At 50.8% G+C, this 19,004-nt stretch overlaps 1 protein-coding gene across 1 annotated transcript; it reads right to left on the bottom strand.

Moving 5' to 3' along the window:
- Positions 1-5,533: 5,533 nt before the first annotated feature.
- IQCD (IQ motif containing D) lies at positions 5,534-11,155 on the bottom strand. The gene is made up of 4 exons (XM_026076582.1): positions 10,463-11,155; positions 8,898-9,131; positions 7,076-7,147; positions 5,534-5,830 (listed from the first exon to the last, which is right to left on the bottom strand). Exons 1-4 carry the CDS (start codon positions 11,153-11,155, stop codon positions 5,534-5,536), a joined length of 1,296 nt encoding a protein of 431 aa, XP_025932367.1.
- Positions 11,156-19,004: the final 7,849 nt, after the last annotated feature.

Here is a 19,004-nt window from a genome sequence, read left to right as displayed (position 1 = left end):
CCCACCGCCCTCACCTTTTCCCTGCCGCCGTCGCCTAGGCAACAGAGGCCCGGGCTCTCTCGCGGGGCGGCGCTGCCCCGTTGCCGTGGAGACGGCCCCCGGCGGCGGGGCGGGGCCTCCGCGGGGCCGCCACCACCGGGACCCATCGCCACGGGGATTCCCCCCACCACGGGAGTCCCCCCACCACAGGGAGCTACTGCCACGGGGACCCCACCGCCACGGGAGTCCCGCTGCCACGGGAGTCCAACAACCATGGGAGTCCCATCATCACGGGGACTAACCACCACAGGGACCCACTGCCACAGGGGACCCACCACCACTGGGACCCACCACTATGGGGATCCCACCACAAGGACCCACCACCATGGGGACTCACTGCCTTGGGAGTCCCATCACCACACAGACTCTCCACCAGGAGGACCCACTGTCACAGGGACCCACTGCCATGGGGACCGCTCTGCCACAGGTGTCCCACCCTATGGGGGTCCCACTGTCATGAAGACCCGCTACTCACTGCCACAGGAACTCTCCACTACAGGAATTCTCCACCACAGGAACCCACTGCCATGGGAGTCCCACTGCCATAGAGTCTCATTGCTATGGGGTTTCCACTGCCATGGGGAACCCACTGCCAGGGGCTTCATAGCTATGGGGATCCCATTGCCATGGAGACCCCTCTGCCACAGGAGTCCCACCACCATGGGGCCCCATCACCATGGGGGACCAACTGCCATGTGGCCTCACTGCCACAGGGGTCCCACCACCATGGGGATCACACCACCACAAGGCCCCACCACCATTGGGGCCCACCTCCATGGGGGACCTGGCACCATGGGGCTCCAGCCTGTAGGTTGCTGGCCCCTGCACCCAGAAGAGCCCTCCACATTTTGCACACCTGCCTGGGCTTGTGAAGCCTTCACCAAATTTTTCCCAAGTGAAACCACTGCAGGTTTCTGTGTAACTGAGCCATGGCACCAAGTGCTCCAAGGTGTCTGGGATACTGTGAAAATAAATGCATTCAAGATGCCACTCAACAGACCGTTGGGAAAGGCTGATAAGGGACCGAACCCAGTGTGAAAGCACAGCCAGCCCCTTAGCCTGCCATCTGCATGCTGCCCAGGCAGCAGACACAGCAAGCCCAGCTCCGTACGCTTGCCCTGCTCTCGCATGCCCACAACCCAGCAGGCCTGTGACCTCACATAACTGAAGATTTTGTTCCTAGCAGTAACAAGAGAGGCAAGAAGAAGAGACTTCAGGTGAGCCAAGAAAAAATAAATAGTCTTGTAACACTACTCGTAACAGTAGCCGCTGCCCTCCCTGGAACCTGAGCTCTGCCATGTGAGCAGGCTGTTGGCTACAGTTACCCTCACCCTGCCCCAAGACTACAGCCAAGAAACAAGGATCAACCTCCTCCCAGCCCGAGACCTCCTTTTCGGAAGTGCTGAGTGCCATGTACTCCAAAGCAGACCAAGCAGCAGGTGCTTTGGCTGAGCTCTGGGAGAAGCTTCAGGTTTTCTGCAATACAGAAGCTCCTGTCTAGCTCCCCAACCAGTGGCTTGAGGACCATGGGCAGTCCACCAGCCAAAGATGATTGTATCATTACTCTGAAACCCCCTCTTAAAACAACATCCCCCCCGCAAAGTGGATAACCTGGGGAAAGAATGAAAAGCAGCAAGAAACCAGTGAAGAGCCACGGGGACCTTTGACAGATGCTCCCCAGTCAAGTGTCCCAAAGCCCAGCAAGGCCCTCTTAGTTTGGTGCCGCCCCTCCTCAGCCCTAGGGGATCTCCCTTCTCTGATCTCTCTAATCCGCTGTCATCCCCCTAATCACCTGCAGTTGCATTATGGCTCGCTGATTCACCTGCATGGCCAGCACACATCCCCCAAACCAGGAGATCTGCCTGAGGGTCCTTACTGGGCTGTCCCTGGTCTCGCAGGCCATGACACTGACCCCACAGTGCTGCTGGCCATGAACATGTCCCTGGAAAGGGGCATCTCGGGCAGCTCAACTCCTCACCCGTAGTACAAGAGCCAAAGTGGCTATAGGGTTGAGACCTGGACATCCTGCGCCAATGAGCCGTTGTTTGGCAGCCCTGCAAGGGCTCCCTCAGCAGTGCCGGGCTTCAACCCTCCCAGGAGGATAAGACCAGCCCCCAGAGACCCTTGGTGTGGAGCCCATCTGTGGCCAGGATGAGCTGGAAAACAGAGGCAGGGGCATCCGAAGCCTACACACCTGAGAGCACCCCAAAAAAGGGAATAAATCCAGGGGAGTGAAGGCCAGCAAGTTACCATGCTGAGCCCTGCCAGCCGGGCCAGGATCGCTGCAGCTTCTCTCCTCTTTCCTTTCCCAGTCGGTGGCCCTGCAGGCAGAAGTCAGTCTTGTGTGACAGCAGGGCCATGGACTCACAACACAGCTGGAAGTCTGTGCTGCTGCGCTGCAAGGGGAGCTGCTGGCATGACACAAGGTGCCTAGGGAACCCCACAGCACTTACAGGGTCCCAGAGAGTTGGCTGCAACCAGTGAATAAAGGTCTCATGAACAAGTGCCACCAGTGCTGAATGGCTGGTTTGAGGCAGAGCAGGGAGATACAGGACTGGAACTAGCCACATGATGAGCAGCAATGGACCACGGTATGGGTGAAGGAACCCCCTAACCCTGACGCTGGCCTTGGAAACAGCTCCAGTGAATGCAGGGGGCAGGTGGATATGGTCTAGGCTGAGAGAGCTGGCTCTTGCTGGCTTTGCCCCAACTTGCTGTCTCAATGTATGTTGAGTACTGCTGTTTTTCCCCTCTTCAAAGTGGCTGGAGAGCCTCCAATACCTGAGAATCTCAGATTCATTTCTTCCCTTTTCTCATGATGCTTCTTCCTTATTTCTGGAAGTACCTTAGGCATCAGTGAGACCCATGTTCCTGAATCCTCTTTAAAATCAGAGACCCAGTCCCAGACAGCCCATTGGGCTAGTAAACCCAATATGCGTGTTCCTGTGGCCAACAGCTTGGGAAGAATACAGAAACATCCACTCTCTCCACCTTGCTCTCTTCAGTTCAAATGATCAGGAGTCCATTCAACAGCTCAGCCGGCCCCAAGCAGCATTTGAGAGGATCTGGAGTGAGGTTTAACCTCAGAAGACGATCCAGAACAAGAAGCAAGAATTTGCTCCCTGTAAATCCCCCTGCTGCCTGTTAGGATTCTTGCTGCTGCCGAGTGCCACTTTAGTCAGTATGTGCCTTTCTCTCCTTGTTTCTTGACAAAGATTGAAAAGTCACACTCCATCCTATTGCAATCTGTCCCTGTTTGACTCCAAGCCTGAGGATCTGGGCTGGGCAGGTCCTTGGATGAAGATAGATGTAGCCAAACTCTCTCCACTGCTTTGGAGCCCTTTCTCTGCCCCCACAAACCTGTCAAGCATTTCTTCCCATTCTAACGACATGCCCTTGAGAGCCCTTCAGCCACGAGCTCCAGCATCTCTGGCTCTAGCAGACTTTGAAACACATTATAAGGGCAAGTCCTATGTCTGGAAATGGTTTGATTTGGACTCTGAAGGCTGGCATGCTCACAGCAGAGGGTGTTCTTGATATGTCACCCAGCTGAATGCCTCTCCGGATAGGCTCCAACATCTGGAGGCAACCGATAGGTTTCAGACAACCCTTAGACAGAAGGGCATCAATCATAGCATCCAACAGCCCCTGCAACACCCCAGCATCCTCTGTTGAGGGCTTATCTAAAAGCATGTCCAGACCTTCTTTTGCTAGGAACTCAAAAGCTGTAGGTATTTGTAAACCCAGGCCTCCCTGGAAATGAAATATCTCTCTTGATGTAAAATATGCCCCCTAACCTTCCCATATGGGTACTGACATCCTAATGAAAAAGTCTCCACAGACCTTGAAATCTCTTGTGGCTGCCAACAAGGGGAAAAGAAACCCACCTTGGTCCATTTCTGAGGAGAGAATCTCACCTGATCCAGCCTGTCACATCCTTTGGTGAAGAAAGGAGGAGGGAGAACAAGGTGAGTGATGAGGGACAACCAATGTCCTGCTGACAGTGTGATGTCCCCACAGTGGATGACTTCCTGTGGCAGAGCGAGCACCTGCCTCAGTGATTTCAGCATGCACTTGGGATCAAACTCTGCCCAGGACTGGACATACGATGGCAAAAATCCTGTGATTTCTACTGAGCACATAAGCAGATATCACACTGACCCCATGCTTATAAACAAATGAATGATGAAAGACAATGGGTGCTGCTGTGAGATCTTCCCCTCACTGTACGCTCAGGCCTTGAACACAGCTAACATCTCCAAAGACTCTTTGCCCTTAGCAAAATGGACCCCTCCCCACCTTGATTTACATTAGGTGGGAAAGAGCATCTCAGTCCTTTTGCTTTAGGTACCCCTTTATGGACAGAGATGAGAGGCAGACAAGGGTTCAGGCCTGCTGGCTATTTGGGCTTTGCAGCCAGTGTCACTGCCCTCTTCTGGGAAGAGAGGCTGCAATGAGGAGCCACTGAAGTCAGGGAACAAAGAGGCATCACTGGCCGTCTGGCTCCAAAATGCTGATGACTCCCAGCCTTGTTTAATGCAAAGAATATGTGAGAGGAGGTGCCCAGACCATATTGGTCTTTATGGTAACATATAACAGCCTAGTTTCCCAAGAAAATGAAACATATATGACATAGCACTCCCTGTCTGTCTGGACCCATGCCCAATTTCAGCCCTGGCTGGCAGAGGAGTAAAGGGCTACATGGTATGAAGTTTCTACAAAGCTATTGAAAATAGAAGGCCAAGGGAGAAAATAAAAATACTTTACTCATGCCCCTGTGACAGGGAAAGGCTGCAGCATGCTCTCAGCACATTAGACATTGGAGAATCCACAGGAGAGTGCACTGTCAAAAATAGGGCCTGCATGAAACAAGGCATGGTTTGCTCCTCAGCTTAGGGAGAGACTTGTAGGACCAGGAGCAGAGCATGAGTTGGGCTGTGCCACATCCCATCCCTCAGCTGGCTGCTGCCATCAACTGCAAACTGCCAGGGATGATGCCCGGGCAGGACTTCTCTCACCTTGCTCTCTGAAAAGCAATGAAGTCCCGCAGCTTCCTCCTGTACAAAGGAAAATTGTCTCTCAAATCCACATGAGGAGAAACCAAGTCAGGCACAGGACCTCATCCTGCCTCCAGAAATGATTTTATTGCCACCTTCAGTAACAACAGAATTGGGCCCTGACACACAAGCACAATTTGTGCATGAGGACTAAAGCTAGACAGACAAGTCAGGAATCTGCACTCCTGGTTGGTCCAGTCCCTTCATCAGGAGACATCCTCCTTCTTTAAGTGGCAACAGAGCTAAACCTAAAATGCTGAGACATGTCTTTATGCCACTTCCTTGATATACTCTAACTGTGACAGCCAACCCCAGCCCTGGAAAGCTTGGGTCTGAGTGCAAAGGCTATCTCAGCTAATGCTTTTATCTGGAAGAGCCAGAATAGCCAGCAGCTTTGCCAGGAGGAAAGAATGGAAGAGAGAGAATAGATTTTGTGTTTATTTGTTGGGGTTCTTGCCCCCTCCCTTCTTCTTCTTCTTCCTCTTCTTCTTCTTCTTCCTTTTCAACTTGAAGAGCAACCGGACCAAGTAGCCCCTCCAGAAGGCCTGGATGCGGGTGGCAGCAAGGGTCATGGTGGTCAACTCCTCCAAATCCCGTTCCTTCTTCTTCTGACGTATCCTGCGCTCCTCCTCAATCTGGGAATACTCCTGGATAAGCACTGCATGTTTTTCCTGCAGCAGGGACACCTGGGCCTTCTCCTCGGAGTAGAGAGCATAAAGCTCCTCATACTCAGCCTAGCAAGATAGTAGATACCAGCTACAGCATTTTTGAGAGCTCTTCCCTGTACATCCATAGTTAAGTATCCTTTTAACCATCCCAAATCCAGGGAGAACCACAACTGGCAGCTGAGCTGAGCCTTTTCAAAGGGACTAAATAGGAAATGCATGCCCAGTGCTCAGGGAATTTCAAGAGATGCCAGGTCTTAGTATCTTCAAGCTCTTTTGAAAAATATTCTCATAATTCTCCATGCTGTAAACCACATCCACCCTCAGCTGTGTACTCTGACCAGGTAATACGCATGTAAGTCAGAACCCGTCCTGTGTATACTCTGAGCAAAAAGCCACATCACTGCAGGTAGGACAAAGCTGAGCCCAAGCAAACAGCTTTGCTGAGAAGCAGGTTATATCAGAGTGGCACTGAAACCCACCTAACATGCTGTTTACTGTTGGGTGTATGAGAATAGCCAGGCCATGTCAGCATGCAAAGAGCCAAGGACAGGTAGTTTTGATGGTGCAACCACAGGCTCAGCAGTTTATTCCTTTCCTAATGCATTAGAGCAAGCCACATGGAGGAGGAGGGTTAGGGGAACACAGGGCTCCAACCATTCAGCAGATAGGAAGTCAAAATAATCTGACATTATTAAAAACAGGACAAGGTGGGGATTCCTTTTCACAGTAAGCAGCAAGTTTTTAGGCCCCTCCCTACATTTTGCTTTGCAATCCAGCAGCTTTTATCCACCTCCATAAAAAGGGTAGGAAAATGAAAGCATCTAGGGCCTTCTCAAAGGAGAGGTTAAGGGGTGCTGACATGATTCTCAGCTTGTTACAGGTAATTTGGATACCAAGACAGTGGTATGCAGGCTGTTAAGTCTGCAGGTGTCTCTCAAGTGGGCCAGGAAAAACAGGAGCATGATTTGGACACCAGACATGACCAACAAGATTGAGGATTGAAGCAAAAGTGAAAGCCCTGTTCTCTAACAGCAAGTGGACATGTCTGACAGACTGGAAGTAACCCATCATCCTCCAAACACTGTGGGATTTAACAACAGATGTAACCTTCCCTAAAGTAAAAACAGCAGAGAACTCCTGAACACGTAGGTAGGACAAAGGAATATTTCCTTCCAAAGCCCATGCTGCTTCTGGGTGGTAAATTGTCCCTCACTTCCGTATCTTCCTATGTATGACCCGCACATCTGTTTGGACAGTGATCTACCTGGACACATCACCTCATGGAAGAGCCAAGTACCTTAAAGAGGATACCTGTTTTTCTCCCATGTCCGCATCATATTTCTGGATCCACTTCTCAATTTCCATCTCTACTTTGCACTTCTTCTGAAACAAACAACAGGATACGTTACTTGCAGGCACCTGAAGCCTGGTAGAAAGTAGCCTGAGTTAGAAAACAGTGTGGCTTTGAGCCCCAGCATCACTACACTTCAGTGTAACACCTCCTCCTTCTAGCACACCACCTCCAGCTGACATATTTTGCCCCTGCTTTGAGGATTCTCTTGGGCTCGACCTCTACTCCCTGAGGCCAAAAGGGCCATATTTGGTTTACAGCATGGGGCTGGGTGAGGGCTGAGTACTGGGACACACCTGAAAGGTGTGCTCTGTGGTAGGAAATGAACACATCTGATGGAATGAGGTAGGTCATCAACAAACCCTCAAACTAAAGCAGTAGGGAGCTGCTAAACTTGAAAGTTGGACAGAAAATACTCAACAGATAGAGCCTCTTAAAATGAAGAGAGATTTCTAGCTACAAAACAGTTTAACAGTGGCTTGACCCTGCAATATGACCAGGTATGGCCAGTTTACCCCCAGCTGCTGTATCCACACTCCATGGAATCACCAAAAGGAAGATCAGCTAGAGCCTATCACATGAGCCACACGATTTCCTGTGTGACACTGGCTCAGGATGTCCCAAGGGCTTCCAGGCCATCAGGAAGACAGACCTGGCACTTCCTAGCTATTTACACCAAAAGTACAGTCTTGAGCCACCCAAGGCTAGAGCATGTGCTGAGGAAGGGAAAAGGAGACTTCTGTGGTCAGTAAATCTCTCCTTCTGCCTAAGAGCTAGACTGAGCTGAGCAGCTCATCACAAGTATGTCAATGACCTGCAGCCTCAGAAGAAACTGTCTGATAAAGCCACTCTACTAACGGAGGTGTAAATGGGTTGCTTGGATTTTGTATTGCAGCTCTAACTTGCATTTGACCCTTTGTCACTGCCTGGCCCTGCTGCCACTTTGTTCTACTAGGGCTGCATAGTTCAATGCAAGAGTGGAAGATGCACCGTTACTGGTGTGTGCTGTCCTGCCCACAGGAGGTCAGGATTTGTTTGGAGCAAACACCATATAGGGGTAAAATGAGGGGAAAAATTGCTCCATCTTTTTCTAGCTCCAGATTCTCACTGCCCAGTGTCGCCAAGATGCTCTGCTCAGGCCAGAGTTGTTGATACAGAGGCTTGAGCCTGTCTGCTGGTCTTATTTCCTCCTTTTATATCTGCTCAGCACTGTGATAAATCACACTTCCTCCTCATTTGATTCAACTGTGACTCCTTGGATTGCGTCTCTTAGCAAAGTACCAGACAGACTGGGAACTGCTTAGCTTCCAAGACCAGCTGCATTCAGCCCTGGATACTACAAACAATAAACTACAAAAGATGGCTTTATATACAGCCAATATTATGTTTGCTCTGTTTACCCCATGCCAACTCCCTTGTTTCTTAACATATGCCTTGCCTACTTTGCAGTAGCCTTGATGCTCTGAATTCTGAGTGGAGCACAGCCTCTCCAGCGTGCAGTGTCGCAGCACTGTGTAGAGGTGCTCTTAGAGCTAAGTGAGCAGACAGGGAGCAAAGGAATACTTGTGAGCACACTATCTCCCTGGTGTCACTGCAGGGTTGCTTTCCACTGAAATCAGCAGAGCATTAGGCGAGAGAGCAGGTATATTCTGACAAACAGCATATGCATCCTGCCAGGAACTAGCAGGACCCAAGTAATTACTAGAAGCAGACAGCAGGCAGACCTGACAGCAGTTCAACAAGTTTTAAACTTCCTATACTCAAGCTCTCCTTCCATGTTACCTTTCTGAGAGCCAGCTCTGATTCTCGATGCTCCAGTACAAGCGTACAGAGTTGGGCTCTTAGCTGCTGAATATCCTCCTGTAGTCTAGCACACCTGGCCTGGGAAGCTCGCAGCTCCTCTTTTTGCTGGTTTTCCCCTTCCTGCCTAATCTGCAGGACACTGATCTTGTAGTTGTTGGCCACATCTTGCAAGGAGTTTTTGAGATCTTTGATCACATTGTCCTTCCTGTGAATCTAGACCCAGAAAACAAGACAAAGAAATACTGTCAAGAAATGGAGGGTAAGGTGCAGCATCAGAGCAGGAGAAATAACGCATGTTTGCAAAAATGGAGGTGATCTAAGAGTAGACACTTCTGCTCTGATAGCAACAGAGACCTGCATTTGGATAGAACTCTGATCTGATCATTTGTAATAATCACAAGATTTCCACCGCTGGCATAGGGAACAGAGTTAGGTTAACGCAAGATGCTTTGGAAACCTCTCACTCTTCCTCTGTGAACCTGTGAATAAGGTCAGAGATTGAATGAGTCATAATGAGGCCCACTGGCACTGTAATTTGAGGAAGCTTCCACAGATACTGACCCATCTGAACAAAATTCAAAGTCAGAGCCACTGGACACAGCCCAGTGGCTTCACCAAGTTTTGCATTAGGCTCAAAGGGACAGTCCTGGGGACTCAGCTCAGTGGGCTGCCTGCAAAAGAAATACTCAGCTGGGACCAGTAAAACAGGTTTATTCATTATGCACTGGACAAGCTGCCAAATTGCACATAAAAATCTCAAGTGTCTCAATTCACAGATCTCCAAGGAGCGAAGGGAAAGCAGGCCCTTGTCTCCATCAGCACCATTCAGTGCAGTCAGCATACGACAGAACTTGCCCCTCTGACCCCTCTTGCCAAAAGGAGAAAGAAAAGCACACATACAAAACAAGGAATTGCTTGTCAGGATTTCAGGGCTCAAGTTCATTCTCAAATTCTGGCTCACAGAAAGATCCTGGGCATGTCCATTAGTTTATCTGTACCTCTGTTGCTTTCAGTGCAGAAATGAAGAAATCATATTATCAGGCATTAATCATACATGTTCTAAGGTTGCTAGTAATATAGAGTTGGAAGTCATAGAAATGTTGGTTTTAAGCACGAGTGAAGGCAGAGTAGATATTAAAAATGCATTTTAATCAGAATAATCTCTCCTTGGAATGACTTCTCACCATTTCATCAGCAGTGAATAGAGCTTCTCATTGGCAGTTGACATTGTGGCCCTGCCAAAATACTGTTGCAGCAATTTGTGCCTGTTCTACAACTCCTTTTTAAACTCGGTGATTTCCAATGTGATTTAAGCTGCCAGTGAGAACACGATAAAAACATGTGAAATTTAAGTTTAAAAATCAAGCATGAAATAAACCTTTTAAATTATATTTTGCAATGAAGTAAGTATCTTTTAATTTAGGATCTGGTTTACAAATCATTACTTCCTGTCTAGGATCTGCAAGAAAAGGATTATTTTTTAGTTTACCAAAATTCTGCTTCATTGACCCTTTGTTAGAAAACATATTCCCACAATATCATACCTTTTCATCTCGAGACTGAATTGTTGCTGCCAGTTCTGCCTTTAAAGCTGTGAGTGTTTCAGTGTTTTTCTTAATCCGGAGGGAGATGTCTTCCATGAACTGAATCTTTTCTTTCTCTTCTAAGGGACTAGTCAGGAGTCTCTCATGCATGAAATTCCTGAACTCCCTAAAGGCTTTGATAAATGCTTCAGCTGATGACCGTCTTCCACAGACTTCATATTTCAGAGCCTGACAAAGTGAAGGGTTGGCTAGCAAGAGTCTCAGAATATTTCTAACAGAACTTTTCAGATGTTGCTCTAGCAAGCAAAGACAGTCCCTCTGTTCCTCAGCTCTTGAGCTGTCCTCTTCTTGAAAGCTAGAAAGCAGGTGCTCCATTTCGCTTGAAAGCTTTTGGTGCTCGATCAGGTCATTTGTGATCTCAGGTCCCAGCATATCAGCAAAACTATCCAGAGAGTCAATAATACAAGGGATCAAACTGCTCAGTTCCAGCTTGACAATCATCTCGTCCAAGACAGATATGATTCTTTGGGTTTCATGAGTATCAAGTTTTGACCGACTTGGATCTAACATCCTTATGGAATCTAATCTGATCACTTCCTTCTTTGGAGTTTGAATGCCTTTTATCACAGGCTTGTTTCTTTGCTTCATGTCCTGAGATGATCCTTGGAGCACAGTTGGATTCTCTGTTGCCATGGCATCAGTTAAATACTTCTGAGCTGAGTGTTTCGAGGTCTAGAAGGGACACCAAATCTTCTCACAGGATAAGACCATAGAGAATGACTCAGGCGAAGTACATCAAAGTCCCTCTGCTGCTTCTGTGGCAAATTCTTCTTCCTCAGATTTTATCCTTAAAGGAAAGTTTAGAGAAACAACATTATTTGGGAAAATGTGGGAGTTTCAGATTACACTGGAGTTGTCCCTAGGTCTAGGCACACAGTCAGGGCATTGGGGTTTTACACCAGAACTGGTCTCTATTGCAGAGATGCTCTTAAACATCCAAGTGTACTAGAACACCCATGGGAAAGGAAGAAAAGTAATAAATTCCCTGCTTTGAAGGATGATTGGGAGCAAGCTCCCAGCTCCTTCTAAGTAACAGGTGAGATGGAGATCACTGATTGCAGCTCTGCAATCTTTAGAGGTGCATGGAGGGGAGCTTGCAGGTCACTGGGGCCACCTCAGAGGGAAGGGCAGGTTTCCTGGTGGGAAACATGCTCCTTCATCCCTTCAGGCCTGGCGCTGCTGGAGGGAGGAAGTGCAAGAGCAGATCCCTGCCTGGAGGGGCTGCACTGGCAGGGACAAGGGCCAGGGGAAGGGACAGAGGGGGCAGAGGACAGCTGCATGCGGGAGGGTGACAGGGAGTGAAGAGTCTCCTGGGTGTGGGTCTGGGGGCATCAGAGTGCCAGGGGATCCCAGGGACCTCCCCAGCATGGGTCAAGGGGAGAGTCAGAGAGCTTTGGGGGGGAATCCCCTGTGTGGGGGTTGCAGGCGTGGGGTGCCAGGGGTCCTGGCGGCAAGCAGGAATCCCCTGTGGGGGGGTCCGGGGCCTGGGGGCAGAGATGACCAGGGTGTATCTTGGCAGGGAGGAGTGGGAAGAGCGTCAGGGCCCAGGTATGTGAAGGGCCGGGGTGCATCTTGGGGGGTCAGGACCCAGGGGTGCCAGGGCCCAAGGATCCCAGGGTGCAGAGGCCCAGGGGGTATCATGGGGGGGTCGGGCCCAGGGTGGGGGCCCAGGGGCCGGGCCCGGGGGGTATCGCGGGGGTCAGGCCCGGGGGGGAGCCCAGGGAGTCGGGCCCGGAGCGCAGAGACTGGGGGGTATTGCAGGGGCTGGGTTCGGGGTGGGGGCCCAGAGCGCAGAGACCGGGGGGTATCGCAGGGGCTGGACCCGGGGCGCGGAGGCCGGGGGTATCAGGGGGCCGGGCCCGGGGTGTCCCCGGGGCCGTGCGGGCGCTACCGGGGCCCCGCTCTCCCCCGCCGCCGCTCCCGGTACACCCGGCCGCCGCCAGAGTCCTCGGGTTGCTAGGCGACCGAGCACGGGGGGGCGGAGTGGGGCCTCTCCAACAGCCTATGGCGCTTGCTCCGCTTTGAGGGCCGCAACACCTCTAGCCACTCAGCGTTCCCCTCTGCGATTGATGGGCAGCGCGACTGTCCAATGAGAAGGCCATCTGAGGGCTCCGGGCCACGGGAACAAGCTGCGGCTGTGAGGAGAGCCGCCATCTTGGTTGGGGGCCTGAGCGCTGGGGGGAGGCCCTGCGGACACGGAGACTGAAGAGGCAGAAATGTGCATCAGTGGAAAGGGAACGGGAGTTTTCCATATCCTCGTCAGCCCTTGCTTTATCTTTATAACAGCTGTTTACCAGGCAGGGAACAGGCCAGGCGAAGCAAGTCTCCCTTAAGTATTCAGCATTGTTCTCTATTAGCAAATCCAGGCTCACAGCACCCTTCCCTCCAGACCCCCCGGTACCCCAGGCAACATGTTCCTGAGAGCTGAACAATAAATTTCATAACCCCTCTGTGATAGGTGATAATTTGTTACATCAACTCGGGAAGTGATTTTACCATGAAACTAGGCACTAAGTACAGGCTATCACCACAATGATTGTACTGAGCCAGCAGAGCGATATTGCATTGTGAAATGTATGCGCGCGACCTGAAGGGCACCAYGYACAACGCAGAGGAAGACCCCAGCTTTCATCCCGACCCCCCCCAGCAACAGCCGGCGCAACCACAGAAGTTACAGGCATATAAGGGGACTGTGAGCGGGGGATTGCGCGCGCCGTTGGTGGAGCAGGAGACTCCCCGGCCGCCCAGCGCTGTTTTGCTTACTTGYGACTTGCTCAATTAYTCTATTAAATTGGAATTTATGCAACCCGGCCCGAGTGGTTGTCAATTTGTCGTGTTTACCTATAACACCTTTCCCCTCCCCCTGCACTCAAGTCTCCTAGGTCCTTTGCAGGCATAAAAAAGCAAAAGCAAAGTAGGGGAAACACATTTGCAAGCCCATGCTCAGGTCCCCTCGGAAAGGGTTTTTTGTGTAACCGGCATGGCCACATCTCAGTGCAGCCACTGATCTCATGAACGAGGCATCAGGAGTAGCAGGTCATCACCAGCACAAGCCACCTGCCGCCACTGGGCTGGAAACGGGCCCTTTGCCTCAGCCCTGATGGAAAGAGATCGCTCAAGAGCAGAGATGCAGTGCTGAAAAAAAGATCTTTCAAGGTCGCAGGGTGCACATACACGTTGGTCAGGCCAGGGTTACAGAAATTCAGACCATGTAGCAAAATTAGACTGGGCAGAATATAAAGTCTGTGGGGATTTTAAACGTCAGAGCATCAGCAACCAAGAAATTACCCTAACTGTACTATTAAGGAAGAGTCATTTTATATCACACTGTGTTCAGGGCTATTAAAATGCTAATAAACTCCGGAAGGCTGCTGCTGATCAAGATACAGATGCCACACATGCCCAATTAGTTGATTAGCCATGAATTAGCGACATCTGCAGAGAACATACTGGCCCTTCAAAACTCAGTGTAAGTCCTGCCCTTGCACTGCTGAGGGATCAGCAAGAGGCATCTGTGCAGGGAGAGGAAGGCTTGGGTTTCTGGGAGGAAACATGGCAAAATGCCCAAAGCCAGTGCTGGTCCTAGCGACATACCCCTGTCTGGGGAGGAAGGGGCAAGTGCTAAGCAATGGCATGGCGGCTGCAGGAGCCCACAGACAGTGTCATCTGGGATCTCTGCCACGGTGCTGTGGGGAGTCTGTGCTCACACCAACAAGAACGTTTACTTATTTCTGGGCTAAGCATGTCTGACTGTGCTCAGAGCTGGTCCAGCACATCTCTGGTTATTATTCCTTACACAATGCAAGCTAGGGTCTGGTGATGGGAGACAGAGTAGGAGCACCAGGGCCAGACTCTCAAGGCCTGGCACCTGCGAGGATGGATGGGAGGAAAGCACCCTGGGAAGCAGTTCCTTATGTACAGGTCAGGGACTGCTTGTGCAGTGGCTGAGCTGCCTCCTGCTCCCAGCGACCAAGTCAAAGGAGGAAGAATGGCACTAATGTTGCCATGGTCCCTTTCTTCCCTCTGCCTGGGACCATGCAAGCGCAAAGCCACAGACAGGGAACGGCCCCCTGGTTAGTGCCCCCTGGGCTCAGCCACAGCACAGGTTTGGAGGAAGGTCTGGCTGGGATTCAGTGCAATGGTAAGTCCGGATTTAAGTCAAAAGCAGTGTAGCCACCAGCACAAAATCCTAACCTGGTACATACCTAGCCTGCTGTGGGTTGGAGTGGTAGCTCTAACTCCAAGTGTGGGACAGTCCATCCTTCAGTTTCCAGCAAAAGCAAAGAGTTGTCCAGAAACACCATCTCTTGTGCCCTAACTAATTTGGCATTTGTGATCTTGTGATTATGTCAGATCCAAATCAGCTTGACTGTGCTGGGTGAGCAGGAGACCCACAGTTTTAGCACAGCAGGGCCATAAAATAACAAAGATGGTGTGCCACTGATGGGATGTTTTCCTAATGGCATACTGTAGTCATCACGGCCCAGAGAAATAGCCCTGGAGACATGGAGAGCTGCTGCTTTTCCTGACAAAGACTGCAGGAGCGAACCCTGACACCAGTGAAAGGCTGCCACTCTCCCTGTAGACATTTTGGCAATTAAATCAGTCTTGAAAAGAATGCCTTTTTCTTTCCAAAGCTGATGAGCGTCTTGATTGCCTCATTTGAAATGGGCCACTGCTCTCTGAGAAGTGGAAACTCTGGCTTCCTTACGGCCATGACCTGGAGACAGGATCAGCCGCTGTGAGTAATTGTCAGCTGAGAGTCCCGTGTGCCCTGTGCACACTGCCTGCCAGGGACAGAAGGATCCTTGGAACATACAGAGAAGAGAGGAAGAGAAGGGTGAGCCTGTGGGTCGCATCCAGACCTCCTCTTAACTAGGAAAATCCATGGAGCGCTGCAACTCCCTCCTGGATTTGACTAATTAGAGACATCTCAATCTTGCAGGCTGAGATGGGGGTGATGGCATGTGCTCAGAGCAGTCCGACTCATCCTGTGGCTTCCTGCACTGTCCCCAGGCCAGGAGCAGCTTTTCTGCTAGGAATGAAACCAGGCTGATTTGGGAGCTGTATGAAATGTCACCAAAGCTGTGTGTCATCTCTGCTTCTTGTCCACAATGTAGAAAAACCTCAGATCCATCCTGAAACAATTCACCCTGCAAACAAACTCACCAGCCTGCATCATTACTCAGAGCACCAGCACATCGAAAGGTGCTCAGGAATCAGAACTGTGTGGGCAAGGGAGCTGTTCTGGGTACGCCTGAGCAGGAAGGGGGGAGCTGAGAGACTGTGTGGGTGGGTGCAGCCCAGGCATGTTGTCCCCTGCTGTTTGAGTCCGACTGTGTTCAGATGCAAAGGTCTCTGTATATCCCTTGTAACTAAACAGCTGAACATCAAAGACCTACCTGGCCCTGTCTGCGTTTTCACCTCCACATTTGAAACACTCTTCAGATGCAGAATTTTTAACCACCCACTGAAAGGCAGTAATTGTCTCATCCCTCTCCACTGTGGCAAAGAGAAGGCAAGGCTCAGCGGGTGTGAGCAGGCAGGCTTGGCTGATCAGCATGGAAAGCTGTGATCCACCACAATTTGGGTTTGTCCAAATCAGTTCCCTGCCTTGGTTCCTGCTGCCACCCACCCAGGGAAAGGACAGCAGGGAGGGGGGTAGATTACACCAGTTAAAATTGATTGTGAAACGATGGCAAAAGAGCAGAGGCACACAAAGACGCCAGGCTGCAGGGTTACCATACCCCGACCCAGTGTCACTGAGTCCCCTCTTCTTCTTGGTCCTGACTGCAAGTCCCTGCCACTAACCTTGGCTGGCTGTAGCCAGAACACAGCTGTGGGGTAGCAGAGCTGGTTCACTGAAAGCATCTTCTGCTCTTCTGCACACCAGCTCTGATGCTGTGAACTCCCTTCATGGCACTGGGCTGCTGAGCTGAAATGGTCTGTGTTTGGAGGGATGAGCGCACCTCACAGGCTGCCACCACCAACACCCTGGGGTATCACCATGTCTGACACCGTGTGAGGAGCTGCACCTTTAGGATTCCCTTGCAGAAGCCAGTTGCACTCATTGCTGAGCTGTGCCAAGCCTTGCATCATGCACTGCTGGGAACTTGGAGCTTTGGCACCAAACCAGGCCCTGGGGAATCTGTGGGACTGCCTGATCCCTGACCACTGCACCCTGCTGCAGCTCTGGCTTGTTTTCACTAGTTCCTACATCTTGCCATGAGTGCAAGGACATGCTCTTCACCTATATTGTGAACAGGTGGGAGTGACCCGTGCTTCCCCTTGCCCCCAGAAGCCTGTTAGAAACACTCAGGTGAGGCTCTGGGAACATCATTAAAAATAACAGTATTGTGTCCCTTTCTCAGTGCTTATTTCCTATTTCTTGGGGGAGGATGAGGGAACATTTCATCACTCTTTTTACATGCAGAATTGTCTTTGACCTGCATTCCTTCCACACCCCTTGCCAGCCAATAGGTTGAATGCAGGTTAGCTAACACATGACGGGGCTTCACAAACACCACTTTGAGGATAATAGTTCTTATTTCTGTGGTGACCTCCAGGCACAAGGGCCCAGAGCAGTTCGTGGTTGCACACAGGAAATGAGACCCAGCGCACCAAGGAACACTGCTGGTATGAAGCATTTTAGCTGCTTGTTCAGGCACAGCAAGACAGTAAAACAGGCTGAGCTGGAGAGGAATCCTGTCCAACCTCCTGAGGGGGTGGGGGGGATTTTAAATGGAAAGCAAATAACTTGATGAGGAACAGAGATTTCATAGTCACACTAGGGGCCAGGTTGTTTAAAATGCCTGGAAGGCAATAGGGACAGCTGGAACAGGTAGAGGAGGTGTCACTGGTCCTTGAGGCTGCAAGCTTTGCCCACTGCTCTCCAGGGCCAGCCTGGGAGGACCTGATCCGGCCAGCCAGCAGCCAGCAAAGACTCACACAAACATGTCCTGGGCATTGCTGACTGCCAGGCACCGTTGCACCATCCAAGAGACAGTTGGTTTCTCAGGGGGGCTCTGGTGCTCTCTAGCCCTCCCTCCCTACCTGTTGCAGAACCACAGGTCCTTCAGCAGCTCTCCTTCAGGAGGATGCTCATCTGCGTGCACAGCTCCAGTGCTGTACACTCCTCCAAGGCCAGCAGCTGCTCCAGGACATGGGCCAGCAGCTGACTCTGCCTCTCTGTCTTCTTCTTCCAGGAGAAGACAGGATAGACTCCCAGCCCTGTCTCACACTGCAGTCCCAGGAATGTGTCTCTCTTCTCACATAGCCCATTGCCCTGGCACCTCCTGATGTCAGGCAGATGAGCGGAGGCTGGCTGGTGGGAGGACTGGCAGCCATTCCCTTCAAAGACTTGGAGATGATACAGACCCTTTCTCATGGCCCCTGCATGACCAGTCCCACAAGAGGTTCTTTGTCATGCTGTAGGGTCCTGGGCACAGAAGGGAGCCCATACCCCCAGACCCCCCACTGCCTGGGTGTGATGCAGAGGAGCAGCCCATGTGCCATTATGTGAGGAATGAGGAACTCTGACTCCTTTGCCTCCTCCATGGCTTCAGACAAGAAGACAACCCTGGTGCAGGAGCTATCTCAAAGGTGTATCAGTGATCTGGTCACATGAAGACCTAAGACCAAATCAAAGGCAGAAAGAGCTCTTCTCTCCTTGTGGAGGCAAAGCAGGCATCATACTGGGAACCCATGCACCTAACAGGCAACTAACATTTTGCTTCTCAGGACACTTTTTCCTGTTCAATTTCTTGCTGTTGAGGAGGATAATAATGATGCAATGCACACAAAAAAACAAGCTCAGTGAAAACTGCAGCACTGATTTCAGGAGAGGTGCCCAGTAGTTGCTATTTCTTTTCTATTGCACATTCATCTCAGGGGTTTGCAAAGCCCGTTCTCATGTCAATGCAAAATTCTGTGATTCAGAGTTCAGTGAACATACATGGTTGATGTTATCAATTATCTTGAGTTTCTTTATGCTCTACTTCAGAGCCCTGCTCTAAAGAGCTCTTCATTTTAGTGTCTATCATAGCTAAGTACAGCTTGCATGTCTTTGCCTCCCCAGATTTTCACACTCTCTGTGCTTTAATGCAACAAAAAAAATCCTGAACTCCGTTTAGCAGAACTGTTTCAGTATTGATACCAGTCTCCTAACTTGCTCCTGTGGAGAGAGGACTTGGGGAGGGCTCAGTATGTGTGTGAGCTCCTTCAATCAATGGACAGAGCAAGAGAGAGAAGTTTGCAGTCCAAGCTTGAGCAAGTGGGCAGGCAAGGAGCTGCCTGCTAAGCCAAACACAGATAGCTCTGCCCTGCGATGAGACTGAACAGAACCACTCCCAGACGGGCACTAAGACTAGGTCTTATGGGCAAGAGTCATCTGCCTGTATTAACACTGCCCCAGGGCATCTCTGAGCACTAAATGGTGTGTGAAAGCCAGGATGTATCAGCCTCTTGCTTGGAGCCTCTTCAG

The sequence above is a fragment of the Apteryx rowi genome, unplaced genomic scaffold, assembly GCF_003343035.1.
Source record: "Apteryx rowi isolate R43461 unplaced genomic scaffold, aptRow1 scaffold_434, whole genome shotgun sequence".
Classification (NCBI taxonomy): domain Eukaryota; kingdom Metazoa; phylum Chordata; class Aves; order Apterygiformes; family Apterygidae; genus Apteryx; species Apteryx rowi.
This window is presented reverse-complemented; position numbering and strand designations above follow the sequence as displayed.